Source organism: Giraffa tippelskirchi, chromosome 5 (assembly GCF_054371585.1).
Source record: "Giraffa tippelskirchi isolate mGirTip1 chromosome 5, T2T-mGirTip1v1.2.pri, whole genome shotgun sequence".
Lineage (NCBI taxonomy): Eukaryota > Metazoa > Chordata > Mammalia > Artiodactyla > Giraffidae > Giraffa > Giraffa tippelskirchi.
Window position 1 is genome coordinate 159,639,186 of NC_137279.1, and position 23,211 is coordinate 159,662,396.

The following is a 23,211-nucleotide window of genomic DNA, read 5'->3' on the forward strand; positions in this document are numbered from 1 at the left end:
ATAAAATTCATGTTGAGTGAGGCTCTGAACTTTTACACTTAATTCATTAAGAACTAATCCTGCTGAAGTTTAAAGAAAATGAAAATAAAGGCATTAAATAAATTAATCAATAAATATATCAGTTACTTAAGGGCATTACAATGAAACGTTCCTATTTTCAGTTTTCCTCCTTTGTCTTTAAAATTAAAAATCCTTTTTAACTAATAAATTCCATTTTTTGCTTTTTTTTAAAATAACTATACAAAAGATCTTTTGGGAACAAAGTAAATTTAAAACATTTAAATCCAATGAGGAAATTAAAAAAGATATATCTTGTGCATATTTAAAAATGTACAAAAATTTACCCAGTAAAATATTACATGCAATTATGATTTTTAAAATAATGGTTGCTTTAATTCCCAAAGCATCTAGAATCAATTCATCTAACTTTATCTTACAAAAAAAAAAAATTCTTAAACCTGTGGTATAATGCTTCTATTCACTAAACTTCTACATTCTGAAAACAAGAAAGAACAAGTCATTCCAGATTTTTGACCCCAACACTAACAAGCATGAGACCACTTCTCCCTCTTCTAACCAAGTGTGGCTTCATTCTGCGGACAAAACCCAAACTTCACTGTAAAATATCTCCGTGGGAAGGGTTTGCATTTTGACTTTTTATTGCCCCTTTGATTTAAGGTAGGTGTGTGATACCATTTAAGTGACATCCAATCCCTCTTTAAATCCAGACAACAGGATGTAAAGAGGGATATCAGACGGATCTGAATTTTATTTTTAAAAGCATAGGACACAGAATCAGGAGGCCTGGGTTTAATCCGGCTCTGCACAAGTCACTAGGCACCTCTGAGACTTGACTTTCACCTGTACAAATGGACAGTGCATTACTTATTTACAATACTCCAATGAAGTTTTTAAAAAAGAAAGCTACAATGTAGGCCAAAATTTAGTACTGCACTTGCTGCAAAACAGACATTGAATAAAATTTATTATTAATATTTGCCCGGCTGCCTGCTTGCCTGCCTTCCTTTCTTCCACCCATCTCCTTCTCTGTGCTGTGCTGTACTCAGTCGCTCAGTTGTGTCCAACTCTTTGCGACTCCATGGACTGCAGCCCTCCAGGCTTCTCTGCCCATGGGGATTCTCCAGGCACGAATACTGGAGTGGGCTGTCATGCCCTCCTCCAGGGGATCTTCCCAACCCAGAGATCAAAACCAGATCTCCCACACTGCAGGCGGATTCTTTACCATCTGAGCCACCAGGGAAGCCCCTCCTTCTCTCTACTCTCAATCTATCAAGGTCCAAAATACTTGCCACTAGGAAAATATGTGAAAGATATGAAGACAAATAAGTTTAAAGCTCTCAAAAAACATGAGAGCTGTACCACTTCAATCTGCAGTTATTACGATCATCCTAACCATTTCTCAGGTTGAGATTAGCAATATCTCACAGAACAACACTTGCCAAAATGCATAACACAAATGAACTTATTTCTCTCAATCTTATCTCATTTAGTATCTCTTACAAACAAAACAGCAAAAATATCCTCGCTCCAAACCTGCCGCAATTTGTCATTTGTGGACGTATTCCTTTGGCTCAAAGGCCATGTTTATTTCACTAGAATATTAATAAGAAGACTAACCCTGTTAGATAAAATATACTTTTACCCTGTGTAATTGTCATAGCAAAATAAGAAGTATTGATTTCTAATATTTGGGGAAATGCCTAGGAAAAAAGCTATTTCTATCTTAACAGCAGCTAGAGAATTCTGATAAATTCTAAAGTTTGGATCAATCACTTCTAACAGTTGCCTTGGTGGGAAATGGCCAAAATGTTGACAACACTGTAAGTTTTCCCCTTGAAAAGCAAAATGGTAATAATAATGATTATCTCAATAGCTCCCATTCCAAGTTCATGCATGCCACAGTGTCCTTAACTGGACCCTTAAATGCTAAAGAGAATTTTTGCAAAACTTTTCTTTCTAAAAATCTGAAAAGAAATTACAAAACCCCCCACATGGTCTCTCACTCTAGAACATACAATGCAAAAAATGATGGTGAGATGGATTATAAAATTCTCCACCTGATGTCTTACTGCCTGGGATCCTTTTGCAGTCATTACTTAAACCAAAACACTTTTTAGAGCATCTCCATTTGCACTTAAGTTCACAGTTTTATGTTTCTCTTAACAAAGCATGCCAGTTCATTCATTCTCTTCCTCCTCCACCTGACTTCTTCCTTCCCCTGACCTCACCTCCCAAGGATTTACAATTTTATGTTTAAAAAGCAAGAGCTAACCTCTAAATGACCATGGGAAAATAATTGCTGAAATGACAACAAATTGGTGTTTAGCACATTCACTGAATGCAATCTGCATTTTATGTTTTTCCTTCTATTCTAACCTCAAAATTGTTTTTAATAATCTATATTAACATTTGTGAGCAATTAGAATTGTTGCTGCTTCTGTGCAAGTTTTAAAAAACCGACAGGCTGTTCTGCATCCTCTGGAAGCAGCTTGAGGCCTTAACCAAGTAAAACACCCAGTCCTACTGTGTACAGCAGTGACCACAACAAAGGCTGTGGTTTCTCCCACACTAGCCCTAAATAGGTTTAAATTAATGCTATCCATCACTGGGTGGAAAAGCAGACAAGGCAAATCCAAGCCAGCAGCGTTGGGAAATTTCTTACCAACACTCAAACCTCTGAGCCATAAATGAGCTGACCTCTGTTTTACTCCAGAACAACCCTTTTTCCCTATTCCTTCTACTCTCTCTGCCTTTCAACTTCTTTCTCACCACATTCTAGGATAAAGAATATTGTTAACTGCATTCTAAATAGAGGATATTGCTACAATCTTCAAGTTATGTAGAAAACACTCAAGGATATAAAAGCCATATTTAATCTCAAGTTTGTTGATTGTGCTAACTCCCTTAAAGAATGAAAAGGTAAGTAGAAAGATGACATTTTCTAAAAGCTTGTGCATATACCAGTAAGTTACAGTACATCAATCTGCCACAAAATCCACCTTTGGTTTAAGGTTAGGGTTACAATTTGCAGTATAATAGAGTGGTACTAACATTAAACATCACTGTATATAATCTTACCCCATTCTTTTTCCAAATACAGTTTATTATTATAAATCAAAGAAACTAACCACACAACTGTTTCTACTAGGCAGTTTATTAAGGTACTATAATGTATAGTCTTAGATTTGAGTGTAAACATACATACACACAAGTACCTGCTAACAGGACATATTAACTATATTTTAGATACACAATCCTGCCACAAACATAGTAAGTTACCTAAAATTTAAAAATTATCACAATTAATTTGGCATAAAATTATAAAGTGTAACAATCTAACATTATCCATTAAATTTTTTTTTATAATTATTAATACTACTTGGTATGCACTGATAACCTTCCACATATGATTACACCGTATTTCAGGTACACGCTTTTTAGAAAAAGAAAGCATTCCCCCCTTACTCTATCCAGCACTCTGTGTGCAGCCTGGATGTGCACACACATGCACACGAAGCGCACACACGGTCCTACACAGACACTCCTAATCTTACACCTGCTCTGAAGCAGTAGGAAGTGAATTCTCAATCTGTCAACATGACCATCTGCTCTATCTGCATATCACAGCTTCCTCTATTACTATATGAAGGAATGGCAATCACGAAGCCAAAATACAACTACAGTGCACCTGAATGGGAGTCTCTCTTTGTTGAAATGGAATAATATGTGGCCTATCAGGGAGAAACTAACAGTAACAGAAAAAATTTGAATGAGCATTCAGGACAGCATGATTAAGTGAACGATATAGTACAGGTAATATGGTCATCATTAACCCTGAGGCAGGTTTCCAGCACAGGTACCAAACTTCCCAGGCACTGCAACTCTTCCAGTAAGTGAGCAAACCTATATTATTCCTGGTCCAAGCAACACCAAGTAAAGGTAGTAACGATGGGAGCATGGAAGCAATCAGCAACTACTGTACTGAAAACAGTACTGTGCAAACACGGTCACTTTCTACCGTGAAACTAACAAGTACTCCTGCTACCATTAGGACAAGTTCAATTTGCTCTGTCACTGGCTAATTAACAATTATAGCAACTACCTGACAAATTCTGTCATGTATTTGTCTTTCAAAGTGAATGTTAAGGCAACTAAAAATATTTCCAATCTTAGAAAATTCCTCATCTGCTAAAAACTGAAGATGCTCATTGTGACTAATCGCTTCGGGGCCTAAAGCCACTCAAAACTTAGCAAAGGCCTTCACTGAATTAAACATAATTCTATTTGTTTAACTTTAGTTTTTAAACATCTCCACACAGCTGCCTCAGCTTTCATTCTATCCCCCAGCAGGTAATAACTATAAAAAGTAAATTGTGACACTGCCATTTTATGGCCTAGATACGGCAACCTATCTCTAAGAGATGAGTCTTTAAAAAATCTAACCCCTTACAAAATTTAACTAACTCAACTGAGAATCTTTCTAGAATCTGATTACATTACCAGAAGTTATACAGAAGCAGTTTAAAAAAAAAAAGAAACTCTCCAGAAAGTTCTCGGTTGAGTGCCTACTAATGAACAAAGGTTAACTTTATCTAAAAGGTCAAATGCCTGGTGGCTAAGGTTATGACCTTAACAACTTAAATTGTGACCTTGCCACGTGCCGGGTATATTGTAGATTCTGATACAGATCATCTGGTAAAGACTAGTCATAAATTAGCTTTACTGTTACACACCCACAAAGAAAACCATTTGCCACAATACCATAACATCTCCAAGTTGTCATGCGATACATGGGAAGGACGACTCAAGTAGAGACCAAATTCTGGGCATAAAATGGTTTTACTCTTTTGTACTTTTAACGAGATGAAATTCTCAGGCTTCTGGAATCACTCTGATTTCATTACACTTGTTACTGTTTATCAGCCAGAAAATTCACAGTTCTAATACCCCTTGATTTAGAGGGAAAAAAAAGGAATGCAGTTTATGTATTGTATTTTAACGTCTCAATAACTTAAAAAAAACATCTCCTACACTTTTGAAAAACAACTGATTCTGCATTAACTTCCAGTATTTACATGTGTGTTCTAAGATTTCAACTTCCTTCCAAAGAAGAGGCCGAGGCATGAAGCAATACTTATTGTATGCATTTTTAGAAAGAAAGAAAAAAACAAGATCTTCTTGTGGTCATCAAGTGGGGGGAAATGGCATTTTGGGGAGGAAAAAAATACATTTAAAAGAAAGGGGTGGGGGGGGAGGGAAGACTATAGGTGAAAGGCCACAATGGTTTTGGCATGTTTCTTGAAGCACGTTTCAGAGTCTCTGCCTCCTGCCAATACTGGCAAGTTCTCAAAACTTTTAAGGAGGTAAAAACATTGTTTAGTGTTTACAAATCTTCAGTATTATAACAGATGCTTGTCAAATCAGTTGTATGCGAGTTGACCGATCTACCTCCTATTTGTACTGGCAGCTTCCCTTCCACAAATAACAGGCCTTTAAATCTCTGAAATCAAATTTGAGATATTTTCAGACAAAAGGCCGTGAGCATCCCTCGGACCCTTCCCGGTGCGCGCAGAGGCGCCGCGGCTGCGCAGGGAGAGCCAATGGCCTGCACTTGGCCGGCATTCAGGCGACCGAGGGATTCTGGGAGGCGCAGGGAAACCGAACCGAAAGGTAGTCTGATCCACGGTGCTGGCAATAAATCTTTCATTAGCAATAAGGATGCTCACTCTTCCTAAGCAACCTTCTACCTGCCATTTTACCAACATCAACCTTCCGGTCCTTGAAACCGCCACCAACTGTGTTGGCTCAAGGATCTGGAGCCATAAAACGGGCAAAAACCATCAACAGTGAAAGAGAATCCAACGTGAAACGGCGAGAGCGAGAAGGGCTGCGTCTCTGTGAATCTAAAGGAAACGTTTACACCTAAAACTTAGAAGGCACGCTGCTCACACCAAATAAGCGCAGAACAGGTATTCCGTTGTGATGTTACCTTGGAAGGAAGCACACACCATGATGGGCATCACTTGTTGGCACCTGCAATTTCCTATGTTGGTCCATTAGAGCATTTATTATCATTTATAAGTTATTTATTTCTCCAAATATTAGAGATTAAACACACGATTTTTGAAGTGTGCTCCCAAAGCACCTCTAATAGCCACACCTTTTTTTGCACCTTGCCCTAGCAGAATCTCTACTTATATATATAAAAATAAAATTTTTTAACTCTGCTTTTTCAATAGACAAAGTAACAACAATAGAGTTAACCGAGAGTTAATAAAGGGCCACTTGTTCCTGTTTAGAGGTCATTTGAGAGATGTTGCCTTTTCGTTTTTGCTACCCAGAACTGGCTAAAGCAACAGGCGCCTCTTATAATTAAGTATACATTTTCAAAAACCCAAATATTTGAAACACTTACAGATCACATCCTCTAAAATACTCATCTATCCCCTGCCAACAGAATGCAAATGATGATGTGACATGCTTGCAAAGTAAATTTCTCCAGTTTCTTATGTAAGGACAGATGGATAACAAAAGTTCTCTTTCTAAAACATATATTGAGAAAAATAATAGAGAATAGGCTATCAGATGACTTCTTTAAAAAATTGCTCACATTTTTAGAATTAAAAATGTTTTGCAAAACAATGGAGTGTTCCCTTTTACAGGTAGCATCTTCTCTGCCCTTTGGGAAAAAAATACATACATACATGCACCCCAAAACAACCTACTGGAAGGATTCCACAACCTTCGTTCTTCCATCTGGCTCAAGTAACTGCCATGAAGGTAATCTAGCAAGACCGATATGTACATATAAAAAGTCAACAAGTTTCACAAGACCTGAGCTTTCACATTAACACAATGAGCCTTTTGTCTAAAACAAGACAAAAGGAACAAAGTAAAAATGCATTATTTTATCCAGTCCTCAACAGTTTTATCCCGAATGCTACTCCACCTGCTGTAATAGACACAGGAAAAGCATGCCTTGAAAACAGCCTTGGAACAATAAAGAATGTTATTATGAATCAAAGCAACTCACTAAATCAATTTTCAATATCGATTTCTCAATTTGTTCACGCACTATACAGGTTTAGTTACTTTTAAGATTAACCTTTCCATCAACTGCCTAAAGAGTCGGATTGGTTTTTTGTTTCCCTTAGCCATCTTAAACAACACCAAGTATTCCTAACACAAAGTTAGTAAGTTTGTATTAGTGTGATTCTTTTTTCTTCATAAAGGATCAGCAATTTGATAGCAATCTTACCTCCAACCTCTTCTTAATTAGAAGGGGGCTCAAGAGGTTCCAGTAGGTTAAAAACACTCCCAGAAGAAAAGCAACTAAAAATATTGCCTATCAAACTAAATGCTTTTTAACTAGATCACTTGCCAGTTAAAATAGACTCTTTCTTACAAGGGTTTTTAGGAGGTTTCTCTCACCCCTCATCAAAAAAACATGATTTAAACAGTATCTCATAATTGACTACCAACACCTTTGATAACACTACTTGCCAAGAGAATTGAACTTAACAAGAATGCTCTCAAAGCTATGCTTTTCCACCTGAATGAAGGTGGAACCTCAAACTCTGCAGCATCTGGCTACTCTGACATTGGGGCTACCTTGGACACCACGCTGTCCATACAGATGTGGCCTGCCATAGGGAGCTCAGGAATGGCCCAGCACACACAGAGGTCATCAGGAAAGAAGCACACGCGAGAAAGTGGACCGACTTCTCACCATCGCACTTACCTGCTGCATGCACAAAGTATGCCAAATATAAATCGAGTTCCTTAACAGAAACCCCTATGTGATGGGGCTGGACACAGAGCCCTGGATTAGAGCACTGCGGGGACTTTACAAGGCGCTCGCCATCAGTACTTTCGAGCGGAATACCTTTAAATAAAATCACCATAACAAGGTCCAACCTCCAGACTTTGTCTGCCTGGCGGAGGCAGTCAATTCTTCGCATCTTGCCTTTCTGGTCTGGGTTGGAAAGAACACAACATGGAGGCTTTTTCCCTGTAACTGTAAGAACAAAATCCTCTCGGTACTCAGGTCGGATATCTTTCCGCAACTTGGCCAGCAGTCGAGATGCCCACTTCTGTTTGACCTCTGGTTTTTCACTTAGCAACTCATCCTTCACAGCTCTCTCTTCTTCTTTTGACATACGCTTTTCATGTTTTTTGAAGTATTTTCGTTTTCGGGCCTGCAGGTTGAACCACGTGTAGGCGAAGGCTCGGACGTGGGGCAGAAGTGCTTCGATGAAAGGATGAAATTCATCCTGGGAAAATGAATCAAGACAAAAATATAACTAAAATGAAAACAAAAGGAAACAACATTTCTTTAGATGCTCACCTTTAAAATATGTATATATAATCCTTATTTCACTTGAAATTTGATTCAAGCATTACAAAAATCATACATGGGATTGCTATGGGAAGTCCAAGAGGGGAAAAAAAAAAATACTATCAGTATCGTGTCTCACAATCTCAAAGAAAAAAACTGTTAAAAAGTAAAAAATGGTTTGTTATGTTCATGGAATTGTACCAGGTTCTATTGTCGGGCCTACGTCCCAAAGCCTTTAGACAGCCAGTGAAGTTTATCGAAATGCTTATAACAACATATAATCTTAACCCTATTTCAAGGAAGGCATATCTAATTTTGCTCCAGCCTTGACCTCACTACTTGTAGTACAGCCAGGGCTCCGCCGCCAGATTGGCAAATCCTAAACATTTAGATGCCAGTCAGTGTTTATGGAAGTCTAGGAGCAAAAACCATCTCCACGCTCAATGGAAACAAAGACTTTCCCTCTAAAAGTAGTGCATGTAGACTCTGATCTGTTTCTTAGTCATTTTTGTAACATTTTAATTCCTTTTTAAGTATTACAGTTACACACAATTTTTTTTTTACTCAAAAACTTAGAAAAATTTGGCAGGTCCATATATAAAAGAAGAAATGGATTTTATATTTGTCGGACTAGAATAGAAGATCTATGTCCAAGACATAATTGCTGATATTATGGAAATGAAACAAAAAGGAAAAAAGGGGGAAAAAAAACAAAAGCATTCAAGCCAGATAGTAAACAGAATGTGTCACTGTGACAACACGGTTGCAACTGAATACATTCAATTTACTGATGTGATTGTGAAATACCTTCAGTAATAATCATCCCTAAAAAACAGAGTACTTTATCAAATTTTGAAAATAGTATTTCAGGTTTTTTGTTCTCACAGGGAAACAGAGAACCCGGTATATTCAATGCTTATGAGACTATAGGAAAACCCTCATGCTTGCTTCTTCAAATTCAAGTAATTTGAAAATAAAATTGAATCTAAAACATTTTAAATTTTCTTATACTTTTATTGAAAATACTTGATTCTTTTACTTGACATTTTCTTAGGAAATAGAAATATAAAATTAAAGGAAAATTAAACAGTAACCTCCACAAAGCTTTCTGAGTACATCTAACTTTTGATTAACCAACCCACACTAATCTTACATAACTTCTCTCCACTGCACAACCCCCACCAAAAGATAAATTATTTACTTTCAAATAAATGAGGATAAGGAAGCCAAAGAGATATTTGATGATTTTTTTAAAGGATGGAGGACAGACAAATATAAAATGCATTCTTTAAGTTTGTAATATCCATCTAAATATATACTTTGGAGGCACAAGTACCTATAATGTCCAAAATATTAATACTATCAAACCAATTATTAATTTTTAAATGTTAAAATATAAATTGAGTGCTTAAAATTGGTGAAATATTTTAACAATCAAGCCTGTTAAAATATTATAAATTATAGTTAATCATTTAAACACTACATATGACTGCTTTTTACATAAGTTTATATTAACATAATACACAATAAATCATTTCAATAATTGACATTTAATTTTTTCCTCTCTCAACAAATTTCAGGCTTTGTATTTCAAGTTTAGGTTTGAAAACTGCTCTTTTTCAATAAAAGAATCCAAAACCGAAGAAGTCAGCCTTTAGAATGCATGTACATTCTTTAAGTGGAGACAAAACAAGAGAAAAATACAAGAATTATATTATTCTTTCCTATACACCATTTGCACTTTAAAATTTCTGATGTTTGGGTATCTTTCCTACTACTATACTTTGAAAGAGAAATGGGGTGGGGAGAGCATTTTTCAAGTCACAGTTTATCTAGTAAGGTATACACCAAACCGCAAAGCATTTAAACATTACTAAATTCTGAGCTCATCCTTGAAATGCTCTAAAATACATAAATTTAGGGTTTGAAACAGTCCTTCACATTGACTGACTTTTTTATATACACAAGACATGCAGGGGACCAAGGCTCTCTGGAATTATGCAAAGAAAGCCCGGAGTCTACCTTAACTACAAAGTGAGCTTTCACCAAAAGGAGGATTTCATTTTAAAGTTTCAGCCCCATTTTAAAATGCAAAGAATAACTTAGCTCCAAACATTCATATTTATGCCCAAACCTAGTCTTATTAAAGCGCTTTAATAATGATAAACATTTAAAATAAATCTTCTAATGTGACATTTAAGTGTTCAAAGATACCTCAATATGCTTCTCAGAGAACTGCGAACTGCGTTCGTTCGTGTTCAAAAGGATTTTGTTTACCTGCCAACCAAATGCCCACATATCTCATCATAAAAATCCTTAAATGAGGTCAACTATGTCAACTAATCATTAAGAATAATCTAAGTCCCAATTTTGCATCAAAAGTATTTACAAGTTATTACTCCCCAAAGGTTTTAAGAATGTGCCAATAAAAGTGCACAATATTTTGTATTTTGTATGACTCAGTCACATGCACAATGAAAGTGCTAGTTATTTTTCTCAACGCACAATTAGAAATATTCCAGAATATCAAAACTAAAGGCTATCATTCACTTGTAGGAAATGTTCAGGCATAGCATAAATTAGTTTTTAAAGAAAAAAACAGTATGCCCTTATAAATCATGTTGTTGCACATATCGCCGTAAGCTGTGCAACATTACAAAATAGTCAAGAGAAAACAAAAAGAATATTTTACGTATGTACTCGGTGAGAAAGTTACAGGCCAGCAATAAAAACAAACCTGAAAACCTGTTTCAAAAGCGACAGGACTTTGAATCAGCATCTTCAATGTTCATCTGTTTGCAAGTAAGCCAAGTTTCAGAACCACAGAATGCTGATATTTCTGGAACTACTTCTTTGAAAGGTTCACCTATAAATTTCTACTGTTATCTTTCTATGACCAGGTACATGATTTGGTTAAGATGTGCCCACTTGGATTAAAATATGATGTTTGGCATTTTCCTAATATAGTTTTTAAAAATTGCATTCACGTATATGGAGTCTATTCTTTCCTTTAGAGTCTTTTTATCACTATGCTTTACTGGACTTTATTTAATGACCAATAAACTACTTTTTTGTTTTTAAAACTGGCTCTAAAGCTTTATAAATATTCTGGCAAGTTAAATACATTGTGAATCAATTTTTTAAAAGAAGAACTCATAAAATATATGGCCTTCATTCACTATTTAGTGTACATTTTCTTTACAAACTGTTAATACTAAGTAAGCATTTCTCTTAGTGGTGTTTCCAGAAGAAGGCCTACTGAATGTATCCATCACAGGGCCAAATAGGTTTAAAAAAAAAAAAAACCTTTCTTAATGTGATAATGGCTCATGAGCTGTGAGAATCCTTTAACTTTGTTAAATACCTAACTATGCCCTGGGCCTACATGCCTACACTGGTATCCTCATATATGCACCATGCCAAAATATAAATTTATCTATTTCGAGCTCACTGGAGAAGTCGCTAATGTGTCTGCTAAGGTCCTTCCTCACTACAGCAGCACCACTGGTATTATCTACCAGTTCTATGTGTTGCAAACTTTTGCCAGCTAGAACTTCACCCTTTGAATCTCAGCATTTTCACTGTAGTCATAACTCATTCAAATTATCTTACACTTTGCATCTTATCCATATGCAATTGTGAACCTTGCCAAAAGTGGTTGGAAAAGTTTCATTCCATACTTCCACAAGTTACTAAAATAGTAACTTTGGAAGTTTGTTAGGGAAAAATAAAAAAACTTTTACAATAACTGAAAGCAACTGCTATCCATTATTAATGCTAGGCCTAAATCCCAAACAGACCACTTCAACATAAAAGATATATTTAAGAGTCTTCTGAGATCAAATAGCCGGTAGATGACTGTTAGATATTGCAATATGAAGGGATGTCGTGTGGGAAATAAATCCAGAATCTAGAGAGGAGAGAAGAAACTATGGATACTTTTTAGTCTTCCAGAAAGTATTCCGGATAAACCGTTATCTCCTGCTAAATGAAAGCAAGAAGTGGTAGCAGGTTTTTGTAGGGAGTGGTGAATAAACATTTTACATGAAGCATACAAACTTCATGTGGATGATTAATGGTCAGATCGCAATGTACCAAAACAGTATGAAGGTTCACAGTTTCCTTCAAAAAAAAAAAAAAATTAGCGCAAAATCACTTTGACTTCATGCCTTTTGGTCAAAATAAATAAATAAATAATATATTCAAAAGGGACCAGACTTGGAGCCTTGAAGTAGCAATATTTTGCCTGGGGGTGGTGCAGACAGGGGAGGGATAGAAAGGGAGGACATGGAAAGCAGAGGCGCTGGGGCGAGAGAGACCCAGGCTCCGAGTTAGGTCGGAGGGGAAAAGTTGCCCCAGTCCTGAGCGCGGAGCGGCCCGAGTCGCGTTGCGGCGGCGGGGGGAGACGCGTCCGGCCGGGCCGCCGCTCGGGCTTGCGGCCGGGAGCCCAACTCCGCCCGGCGCGCCCCGGCCCGCGGCCCGCGGCCTCGGCTGCTCGCCGCCCTGCGCAGCGTGGGCTCGTCCCGGCGCGGAAACTTTCGCTCGGGAAAGCCAGCGGGCGACAGGCGGCGAGGACGCAGGCTCCACCCGGCCGACGCGGGGGGACGCGCGGCCCCGCAGCCCCGCAGTCCCGCTCCGCGGGGCCCCAGGGCCGGCTCGCCGCCGCCCGCCCGGGTCCGAGGGGCGCTGTCCCGGCCGGGGCCCGGGGCGCTGGCCCGCGTCCCTCCCGCGGCCGGACCCCAAAGGCTGACAAAGAATAAACAAAAGTAAGAGTTTGCGGCGGCGAGGGCTCCGCGGGCGGGCCGCGGGCGCGGGGACCCGAGTTCTCCCGCAGCCGGGGTTGCAGCGGCCCTGAGCGTGCGGGGCGTGCGGGGGGCTCCGTCGGCGGCCCCCTCCCCGGGCGCCGCGGAACTACAGAAACCAGCCTCGCGCCTGCAGAAACGCTGAGTCCAGATTTCAGCGTGACATGGGCTGCAACCCCGCCGAAACACGTGCGGGGCGTCCGAAAACACCACCGTTCCGCAGTCAATCGCCCCGATATTAATTAACGCATTAATAAGAGGGCGCCATTAGCCATGTGCCCACACAAATGGCCGTGCAAGAGGAATGCACCCGCATGGAACTAAAGTTACTTTCTTAAAGCTGTATTTCTCCCCCCCACCACCACCCCCGAGCACACGCGCGCACACATACACACACACACACACAGAAACACGCGCAGATCGGGGCACTCCCCGGGACACATGCCCCGGGCCCTGCTAGCGCGGGGTCCCCGGCACCCCCGGCCCGGCCCCAGGTCTGCCCCCGCCATCCCGACCCCCCCCTCCGCATCCAAACAGCTGCTTACCTGGGTGAGACAGAGCGGAGAATACATCACTGCCGGGCGGTGGGGTGTGCGTGTGCGTCTGGTGTGTGCGGTTTGGAGGTGTGCGTGAGTGCGGGTGAGAAAGGAGAAAGAGGGAGAGAGGAGGAGAGAGAGAGAGAAGAGGGGAGAAAAAAAAAATCAAGCCTGCTTCTTGCGTTCACATTTCCAACTCGGCTCAACTGCAGCCAGCCAGCGCTATTGCCGCTCCATGAGCTGAACTTTAACCCCGCCTAGAGTTTCCCTACACGCCACTATACATGTCTACTGTACGCGGGCGTTAAAGGCATAGCGCACCCTTTCCCGCTCCCGCGCCCGCCGGCCCGGTGCCCGCGAGCTGCCCGCGCGCCCGCCTCCGCCTCCGCTCTGCACCGCACCGCACGGCCGCCGCCCGCTCGCGCCGCCGCCGGTGGGGGGGGGGCGTGGGGGAGGGGGCGGCTGCGGCGCCGCGCGGCCAGCCGGGTCCCGAGCCTCCGCGGCCGCTCGCGCTCGCTCCTCGCTCGCTCCCTCTCTCGCTCCCTGGCTCGCTCGTTCGCTCGGCCCCCCCACCCCCCCGCCCCGTCCCCGCTCAGCGCATTACTGGGTAACGCAGTGAGGAGCAGTTACAGTCTGTACTCCCGGGCAGCTATAGGCTGCCACAGGATGTGCTTAAGCAAACAAAACTACTTTTCCTCGTCCCCATCCCCCAACCCCCGCCGCAGACCTTCGCGGACCTCGGTGGAGGACTTGGGCAACTTTGCCAGGTTGCCCTGCACCCCTCGATTCACTGCGTGGGCACGGAGAGAACCGCGGAGAAAGCCAAGCGGGGTGTGTGTGTGTGTGTGTGTGTGTGTGTGTGTGCAGATTTGCATGTATGTAAATTTAAAAGAATCAGACCTCCTAGGTAACTTTTTTTTCCCTTCTGAAATTCAGTACGGCTCAAAGCATTGTAATCTCTCCAACGAAGCTTTTTGTGGGAATAGATCGTCGGTAGAGGTAATTATGCACAAAATCCTGCAAACTTTGTGCAGCTTCAGTCTTATGGCCTCCAGAAGCGGGGGTGGTGGGGGAAATTTTCACAAGGAAGATTCACCAGATTTGGGGGCTGGGGTGGGGGGGATTGTCTGGAGAAAGGGAAGGCGGAGATTAACGAGCATTCTCCCTCCCAGGACTGTGAAACTAGTGGGTTTGAGCACAGACGCCATAGAAAAAGTTCTATCACGTTCAGAAACAACAGTGGTTTTAGCTGTGACATCTTTTTCTTTTTAGAAGGAAAAAAAAAAAAAGTGAAAGGGATGTCCCCTTAGGGAAGGGAGATATTCTTGTCCACAAACGCGTGCCCAGAGCTGGACACAGGCCTGTCATTACCGTCTCTGTTCCCGGGACACCTCTGGAAGGGTGCCTTTTAAGAATCCCCTCTTTTTCCCTCCCCCAGGTAATAGTTCTTAAAATGGAAAAGAGCTTCCTGCAATTATTTTAGGTTTGCTAAAGTATTGTTTTGGCAGAAAAGGGGGGTGGTTTTTAGGGTCTGGCAAGTTGCCAATAAGCCTGCTTTTCCAGTTTTTTTTTTTTAACCTCATATTTTCTCTCTAGGCTCTCCTCACTGCTGGGAAAGGAAGAAGAAAAGGTAGTATACCTCCTTCCTCCAAACCCCCATTCCATCCCTTCTCATCTCCCTCACTCTAGTTTGCAGCCTTCTGCATTTTCTAATCCTCAAAATTCCAAAAGGGAAGATGACTATATGACGGTGAAAGGCTCTAGCACACAGACAGGGGGATGTGCACCTTGGTGGAGGTTACCCATCCAGAGAGCCTCTGAAAAGAGGAAATTCCGGTAGGAATGCCCACTCTGCATGTGTGGATGAGATGACATGTTAAGGCCACTCGCATTCCGATTCTTCCCCCACCCCACCCTCTTTTTTTAAAAAGTAAGGGGCAAGAAATATGCTCCTAGAGAAAAGAAAATGAAGTCCTCAAATATTCTGCATCTTTCTAACGTGATTTTATGCTTGTTCTCCAGTTACTTAATAGCCAAAATAATTCCTGGCTTCTCAGGAGACCATTTTCACACGCCCCCGCTTCTAAATATCCTTGGAAATCTCTCATTATTTATTAAGGGGTGAGGGGAAATAATGACTTAAAACTTTAACGAAAGAGCCCCGTTTTCCCAAACGACACAACTGCTTTTTTTCCCCTTGCTTCCTCTTAGATTTCAGTAGGAGAAAAACGTCCTAAAAGGCAAGCCGAGTTACTGAGACAACATTCCTGGCCACGAGAACCCTTGCTGGGATCTATAACTTCAACGCGCTCCAAGTTTCCTCGATAGAAGTTTCTGGCTGACAGTTCCAACATGTAACTGAGGCACAGTGAGAAGTTATTGTTCCGAGTGTGTACTCTTGGGAAGCTCTCTTCCAGAGAAGATTAAAATCTTTCTTTTGGTGTATTAAAAGATAGACCTCACATCTGCCACTTCCCAAAACAGCAAAGATTCTGACTTTTAATTGAATCTCAAGAAAAAGGAAAAAGGATTTTTTAAAAAAGCACTGGCACGTCGCCCTGTTGTTTTTTTTTTTTTTTAATGGGGAAAAGTAATTTAATGCTGCTATTTCTACTTTAAAAACTTCTTTTGTTGCAGCAGTGGATGTGCCCGCGATTTCCAGCTTTCTGCGGTTAGCAATATTATCTTAAGTAACTTTTGGCGCCCTTCGTAAGACTTTTGGATATGGGACGATTGTTTGCGCCCTCTAGGCAAGGGCTGGATCCAAGTTCAGCACCAAAGCCCTTCACATCCGCTCCTGCTTTCTCTCCTATCTCCGCCAGCTCCCGCTCCCTCCCCCGCGGGAGGGGGGTGGGGTGGAGAGGCGGGGGAAACACTACAAAGCACTGCTCCAACTACAGCCTTTGGAAACCGGACTGAGAAAAATACAGTAGAAGAGTTACAGTTACAGAGAGGCTTCTGGTAACTTTCTCTCCAACAGGCATAAATTTAAACGCACACACAAAGAAACAGATGTTCCTCAAAGGGCAGTCTGGGGGTAAAAAACATTTCCGACTCTCTCCCCTAGTCCCAAGTTACAAAAGTAAATCCTTATCCAGAGTTCACAAAGATACTGAGACCCTTGAAAGAGAACAGGGATGAAGGGTGAAGAGAAGAAAGAAAGGATAGTGGAGAGAACAGTACAGGAAACACAGGTGAAATACAAAAACTAGTTTACTGCAATCATATAAATGACCCATTGTTAGGAAGGATAAACCCCTTATTGGAAATAACCACTCCAATCATTTATTTTGCAAGTGCTAGAAGGCTGCCTTGAAATGGGATTGTCTCTGTGCAAAGGAGGCTCCTGTCATGCTCTCTGCTATCCATATTCTTCCTGGCACAGAGCCCAGCCTTGCATTTGCTGTGTTTTATTTGCAGAAATGCTACCTTGCCAGTTTTAGTGAAATCCTCTTAGATATATAAATTACGTCAATAAGGATTCACTTATATGTACATCTCGAATACCTCTCATTTTGGAGGTTACTTAGTAGGAAGATCTTGTTAATATGATTTAGATTTTAATGTACAAAGCAGTGAAGATAAAATTGGGGTTCAGAAGTGACAATGCCATTTACTATAGTTCTTACCAAGACTAACTTTATTTGCATTTCCCAAGATTTTCCTTCTCTAGTTTTTTGACCTCCCGTCACTTGTGTGCAGATTTTTCTTATATGCATATATTCCTAAATTGAATCATGTTGCTGAGCTGAGCATCTAAGCAGATTCTTACATCAGATTTCCAGGCCAGATTTGATTAGAAGGCCTAAAGCCTTGGGAAATAGCTGGATGGGAATTTAAGCCAAAGATGGGAAAGAGCCTCTATTATTTTCCATTCACTTCCCAACAGAATTAGGTGTCTACACTGCTCAGAGGGAAGGAAAAGATGGATATATTTTAGTCAGAGGCTGCCAGTTACTGTCTGCAAGACAAGGTGCTGCCATTGGTTTCCACAGGATTGGTGTCAAAGACTTGTTCAAGAGGCCAGTCTTTAGCCGAGAGTTAGCAAGTCAGCAATCTTACACACACCCTCCACAGGGGTTGTCGTGGTAACAAGAAATGTGCACTTGGCCAGCCTCAATATCCTATTCGCTACTGACCATATATTAAACAGAATTCAAGAAAAGTCAAGAAAAACACTCTCTCCTTCTTCCTTTCAAATGTATAAAACAGCTGTCAGTCCACCTGTGAAACAGTCTCTCTCCTTTAAAACTTGTTTAGAGTTCCAGAAGAGAGGCTTGCCTATTCCTTCAAAGTACCTGCAAAGCCAAATCTTCTAAGATAAACAGAGAAAGACGTTTTGCACTGCTAAGCATGCAATACATTACTTTCCAAAGCTCACTACAATCCCATAGTTTATCAGCCACACATTTTTAAAAGTTGAACCTCATCTTCCACAACCGTTAACAACTTCCCTGAATTTACAAATAATCATTCATGCAAAGTTAGAGATTTCTCTAACAGAATTTTTTTTAACTTTTTCTAAAAGGCAATGAAGCCTTACGATTCGTGCAAAACAAAACAAAAAACCCCACGTTAATTAGGTTCTTTTTTTCTTCTAAAATTCAAAAACTCTTTCCTATCGTGCTTGCTAAATCCGGAAGAGCTTGTAGCTTTGACAGCTTGAACCACACCATCCCCTTCAGAGCCGCAGAGAACTTCAGATCTTCTCTGTCCCGCCCCCTCTGGCTACTGCGAACCATTGTGCACCCCAGCTTGGATGTGATTGGGTAAAGCTTTTGTCAATCTCCCCTGTGGTCCCATTGATTAGAGGATCGAATCGTCAATTATTCTCCCGGTCCAGACATCTCTTTTCGGGTTAGGTTGACTGCTGAGGCCAGACGTCTTTTTACAGAACAGAGCACGTACAGGATTTTTCCCCCCCTTTCTGGAACCGAGCAAGCGCTAGGAGGAAAAAAAAAATCTGTCAGGCTCAGCAATTTTTTCAAATCTCGGGGAGAAAAAAAAAAGGAAACCCGGTCCTTGATGTACATAACAAAAAAAGAAAAAAAGCCATCCACAAAGCTACATCTTTAAAACAAAACCATCACAATAGACATTTACCCAGCAATCACTCCAATGCATATGCAAGCTAGAGAAATTTTAAAGTCTTAGCCATTAAACAAAATCATTCTACCATTATTGTTGTTTATAAAACGCGTACCGTATAAACGCAAAATAGAAAGTTTAAAGCTGAACCACGTACCATTGCAATGTAAAAAGAGTACGTGAGAAACTGAGAAACTTTAAAATGTTCAGACGAATTGCTTCATTAGTTGTCCCCCTTTTTTTTGCATTAAAAAAGACATCTAAATAAACTTGGAACCGTTGAAAACCCGGAAGAGATTTTTTTTAAGCTGTTGGCCAATTGCAGGCTTCTTGGAGAATTTTTTTTTTTTAACTCCAAATCAGGAGGCTTTTGCAATTTCAATGCGCGCTCTCTGCCTCTCTCACTGTCTCTCTCTCCTCTTTTGAAAGCGATCCAACCCCGGCTGGCTGGTTCTCAGATTCTCTCTGGTTTTGCCTTGTGTGCTTTGGATTGTACGAGACTTTGCAGAAGTTGCAATCGATTCTCAGTCCCTCTCTCCCTACCCCCTTGTTTATTTCCGCAATCGCTGCAATTTGCATAGTAACCACGCACGAGGAGGCGGTGGGGGCCGGGAGGGGGCAGGGAAAAGGCCTTGCCCCCTTCTCCCCTCCTCCTGTCTCTCTCCCCGCCAGTCTCCTCCTCCCCCACGGCGTGTGGCCAATAGGAGCCCCGGCATTCAGCGCAAGCTCCGGTCGGGACACCGTTCGGAAGAAAGCCCCTGTGTTACTAGGCCCGGCTCTCTGGATGGTGTTTTTGGCGCAGTAGGAGTTCCCCCGCTTGAGGACCTCGCAGCCGGCACTAGGGAGATGTGACGATATAGTACCTTTGCCTGCGGTTGTGCGGGTTTCGCACGTTTTAATCAAGTCTGCACACCTGCTTTCTCAGTTTCTTTTTTCTGTAGTCTCTCGTGAGTTATTAGGCTAGTTCAGGATGGTTAGTGAGAGATTTAACCTTTATTTGCACTGGTGTAGACCAAGAGCTAAAGATCCTCTTTGGTTCATTAAATCAAGAGAGTGCAAAATGTCACAGAGAACTCGCAATGAAATAAAGCTTCTACTCCAGATTCAGAAAGAAAAAGGCATTGGCTCTGCCCTGCAGATGGCTGAACATAAAATTGTTAGGTGAGCTCCCTCAAGAATAAAGCTGTTCCTTTAAAGCAAGAGATGCAGTGAAATTCTAACTTAATTACAAGGATCTAATTTGTCAATATCCTTAAAAAAAAAAAACAAAAAAAACCTGGGTTCCACAAAGTTTAATAGACCCCTCCACCTCCCATCCCCCGAAAAGAAGAGCTGAAAGACATTCCACATTTAAAGGGTAGGGGCGTTGAAACATAGTTATTGGATTATTAAGTCCTCCATCTCACTGATTCATCTTATATCATTAATCCAGACTCTTTAAGATCATGTAATCAGGTTATTTCAATGTCAATCTTTTATGTGTTTGTTTCAAGCAACAAATAAGCCATTGGTTCAGTGGTGGTGTGTGTATGGGGTGGGGTGTCCCTTTAAGTGAAAAGCTTCACAACTAGGCTATTATGTTATTTTGTTTTGTTTTTTTAAATGTGTTTGCTTTGCATCAGTTAAGTAGCTTAATACATTTTTGGTGAATAACTGAGTTACAAGAAAATGTGTGCTTAGCTCCTCTGATAAAATTTATCCAATAAGAAGTCAAGAGGAATAGGAAGCAACCTGGCAGTTGTCTGATTTTCTTAACTGTCCTTGGTGAAATTACCTAATTAATTAATAACAAGACCTTGCACAGTTAAATTAGAGGTAAGAGAAACTTCCTATTTTATTTTGAACCACATTTTTGGCCTTAGACTTAAACACTTTACAACTAGCTAACTGAGGAAGCATTACTGGGAGGTAAAGTACTGTGGCTGCCCTTGCTGTTACGTAGGATTTGCTCTTCTGGTCTGACTCTGATAGATTCAAATATTGTCTAGCTCTGGAAAGGCTGTGGCATTTAATCCACTGAGCATTTCCGCTTGGCATACCACTTTCACCTTAGAAACACACTTGATGAGATATAGTGGCTTAAGTAAAAAGAAAAAATAATTTTTTAAATAATCAAAAAATTTCTAGGCCTAGTTTGGCTGATGCTAGGCTATGTGATCTTGAGACAGTTACATAACACCTATAAAATAGGACATGGACTTATTGTGAGAATGGAGGTCTGTTTTGTCAAGAGCTAAGAGCCTTTGAAATGCATAAGAGATTATCAACTTGTATTGCATTGCTCTGTAGATGCTGTGGCCTGAATAATTCCTAATGCTAAGCAAACCAGGCCTTGTCAGTAGGTGGTAACAGTGAGTTTTGTGTATAATGTCTGTACTTCATTAACTTGGTTTAACGTGGTAGGTTAGCAACAGTCCCAAAGTAACCTTTTACATCTTCGTCTAGTCAACAACAACACAGTATATAGGCTTTGGAATCCAACTTAGGTATTAATGTTGGTCCTACTATGTGTGATGGTGGTGGTTCAGTCGCTAAGTCATGTCTGACTCTGTGACCCCATGAACTGCAGCCCACCAAGCCCCTCTGTCCATGGGATTTCTCAGGTAAGAATACTGAAATGGGTTGCCATTTTCTCTTCTAGGGGATCTTCCTGACCCAGGGATTGAACCTGCATCTCCTGAGTTGCAGGCAGTCTCCTGCAACGCAAGTGGATTCTTTACCACTGAGCCACCAGGTAAGTTCCTACTATGTGACTCCAGGCAAATTATTTAACCTCGCTAAGCTTTAGATCCCTCCTTTGAAAAATGGTGCATATTCAGATAACATATGTAAATTACTGAGTACAATATGTGTGGTCAATAAAGGTAGCTATAATAATACTATTACTGTTTAATATGTATAATGTCCTAGGTGAGCTTTCCAGGTGGCTCAGTGGTAAAGAGTCTGCCTGCCAGTGCAGGAGACGCAGGAGACACAAGTTCAATCCCTGGGACAGGAAGATTTCCTGGAGGAGGAAATGGAAACGTACTCCAGTATTTTTGCTCCAGTATTTTGGGAAATCCCATGGACAGAGGAGCCTGATGGGCTACAGTTCATAGGGTTGCAAAGAGTCAAACATGACTGAGTGACTGAGCGTGCGTGCACACGCACACACCCATATTCTAGGTACACTGAATGTGCTAAGAGCTAAGGAAACAGAGAATAAGATATTATCCCTGCCTCCAGGAAGCTTTCAGTCTAATGGCAGAGACAAGACATAAAGGTAAATAATAATATAGTAAGTGCTATCTCTAACTTAGATATACATAAAGGGCAGTAGGAATACCAATGACTGATCTTGCTTGGATGTACAGATAAAAAGCTAAAAAAAAAAAGTGACATTAGTGTTGAGCTAAAAGTATGCATTTCTCAGGTGAACAATTGAGGGGCAGAGTACTCCTGTCTAGGAAAGCAGGGTGATATCAGCGTGTGCAATGGGCCAGAGAATGGGGCGGGGTTCGACTGTGGCTCATTGCACTAGCTAGTGTTAGCTTGTGTTACAGTAACTAGAGATATAGTTGGTAAAGCAAACTGAGGCAAGATGGTGGAGAGCCTTATGAGTTTTGCTTGAGGGACTGGGGAGGCCTCAAAGGTATGTAACCAAAAGATAGGCAAGATAAGATGTGCAAGTTAGAAAGATCATGGTATCAGTGGAGGCAAAGAGACCAGTTAGAACAAGGCGAGAGAAGATGAAGTCTGGAACTATAGCACAGCAGAAATGAATGAGCAAGAGAGAAAAGGAGGGAAGAGTAGAGGGTAGGAGAGAGGTGTGGAAGCAAGGGAGAGACACATCATTGACATTCATTTCAGGGACTTTGATCAATAGGGACAACGTAAGAGTGCAGTGTTTCCACACTCTTCCTACAGTCCATATATCCACATGATGTATAATAAGATCTGTTAGTGAAAGAAGCTCTTCTTACCTCCCCCACCCTGCAAATTGCCACTTCTATATCCTTAAAACTATCATATTAAATCACTTAAAAATAAAAACAGTAACCATAACAGTAGCTCACATAGATTGACTGTTTACTCTCTACTAGCTCTTTCCACTCCCTGAATTTGCATTCTAGTAACTTCAGCCCCATTGAAACACAGCTGTACATTAAATAGGGTGGTTTTGAGTTGTCAACCCATTTGAGAGCCTCATGTTTCCACATAGACTGGCTTTATGCCTTGAAAATAGTAGGCTCTTCCAGGAATTTTGCTTTGTTGACCCAAATAAAAACCTAATCCTCTTGCAGGGCATTGATATGGCGACTAGAACGTCAGAGTCTTACAGAATAGAAACATAATTCAGAATCACTATATTTTTCTAATAATAACTTTAAATTTCTGTACTAAATTGAATGTTGAACACAAAGGTATACTTCACATTTTCTTGATT

General features: G+C 40.9%; 2 protein-coding genes across 12 annotated transcripts in view; one reads left to right on the forward strand and one right to left on the reverse strand.

Annotated features, from left to right (window-relative positions):
• NFIA (nuclear factor I A) overlaps positions 1-14,554 on the reverse strand; it is a 390,608-nt gene extending 376,054 nt beyond the window's left edge. For 7 of the 11 annotated variants that reach the window (XR_014052708.1, XR_014052707.1, XM_081486648.1 and 4 more), the window contains exons 1-2: positions 13,707-13,896; positions 7,763-8,294 (exon numbers count right to left, since the gene is read on the reverse strand). Coding sequence is in view for 9 of the 11 variants with exons in the window: in XM_081486648.1 (XP_081342774.1) it covers positions 7,763-8,294; positions 13,707-13,733 (559 nt within the window). In the remaining 2 variants the exon portion in view is untranslated. Of the gene's footprint in view, positions 1-7,758; positions 8,295-13,706; positions 13,897-14,424 lie in introns of those variants that run through there. The other 4 variants (XM_081486641.1, XM_081486644.1, XM_081486647.1 and 1 more) reach the window with 4 other exon arrangements.
• Positions 13,933-17,873, forward strand: LOC145505282 (uncharacterized). Its single transcript, XM_081487012.1, has 5 exons — positions 13,933-13,936; positions 14,008-14,528; positions 14,634-14,696; positions 15,294-15,327; positions 15,909-17,873. The coding sequence occupies exons 1-5, from the start codon at positions 13,933-13,935 to the stop codon at positions 15,932-15,934; spliced, it is 648 nt and encodes a 215-aa protein (XP_081343138.1). The 3' UTR covers positions 15,935-17,873.
• The last annotated feature ends 5,338 nt before the right edge of the window (positions 17,874-23,211 follow it).

Excerpts from the sequence above, each read along its gene's own strand:
- LOC145505282 (XM_081487012.1), top strand. Across the intron at positions 14,529-14,633 it reads CGCGGAGAAAGCCAAGCGGG|TACGGCTCAAAGCATTGTAA; the intron begins GTGTGTGTGTGT and ends TCTGAAATTCAG. Across the intron at positions 15,328-15,908 it reads TGGGAAAGGAAGAAGAAAAG|ATTTCAGTAGGAGAAAAACG; the intron begins GTAGTATACCTC and ends GCTTCCTCTTAG.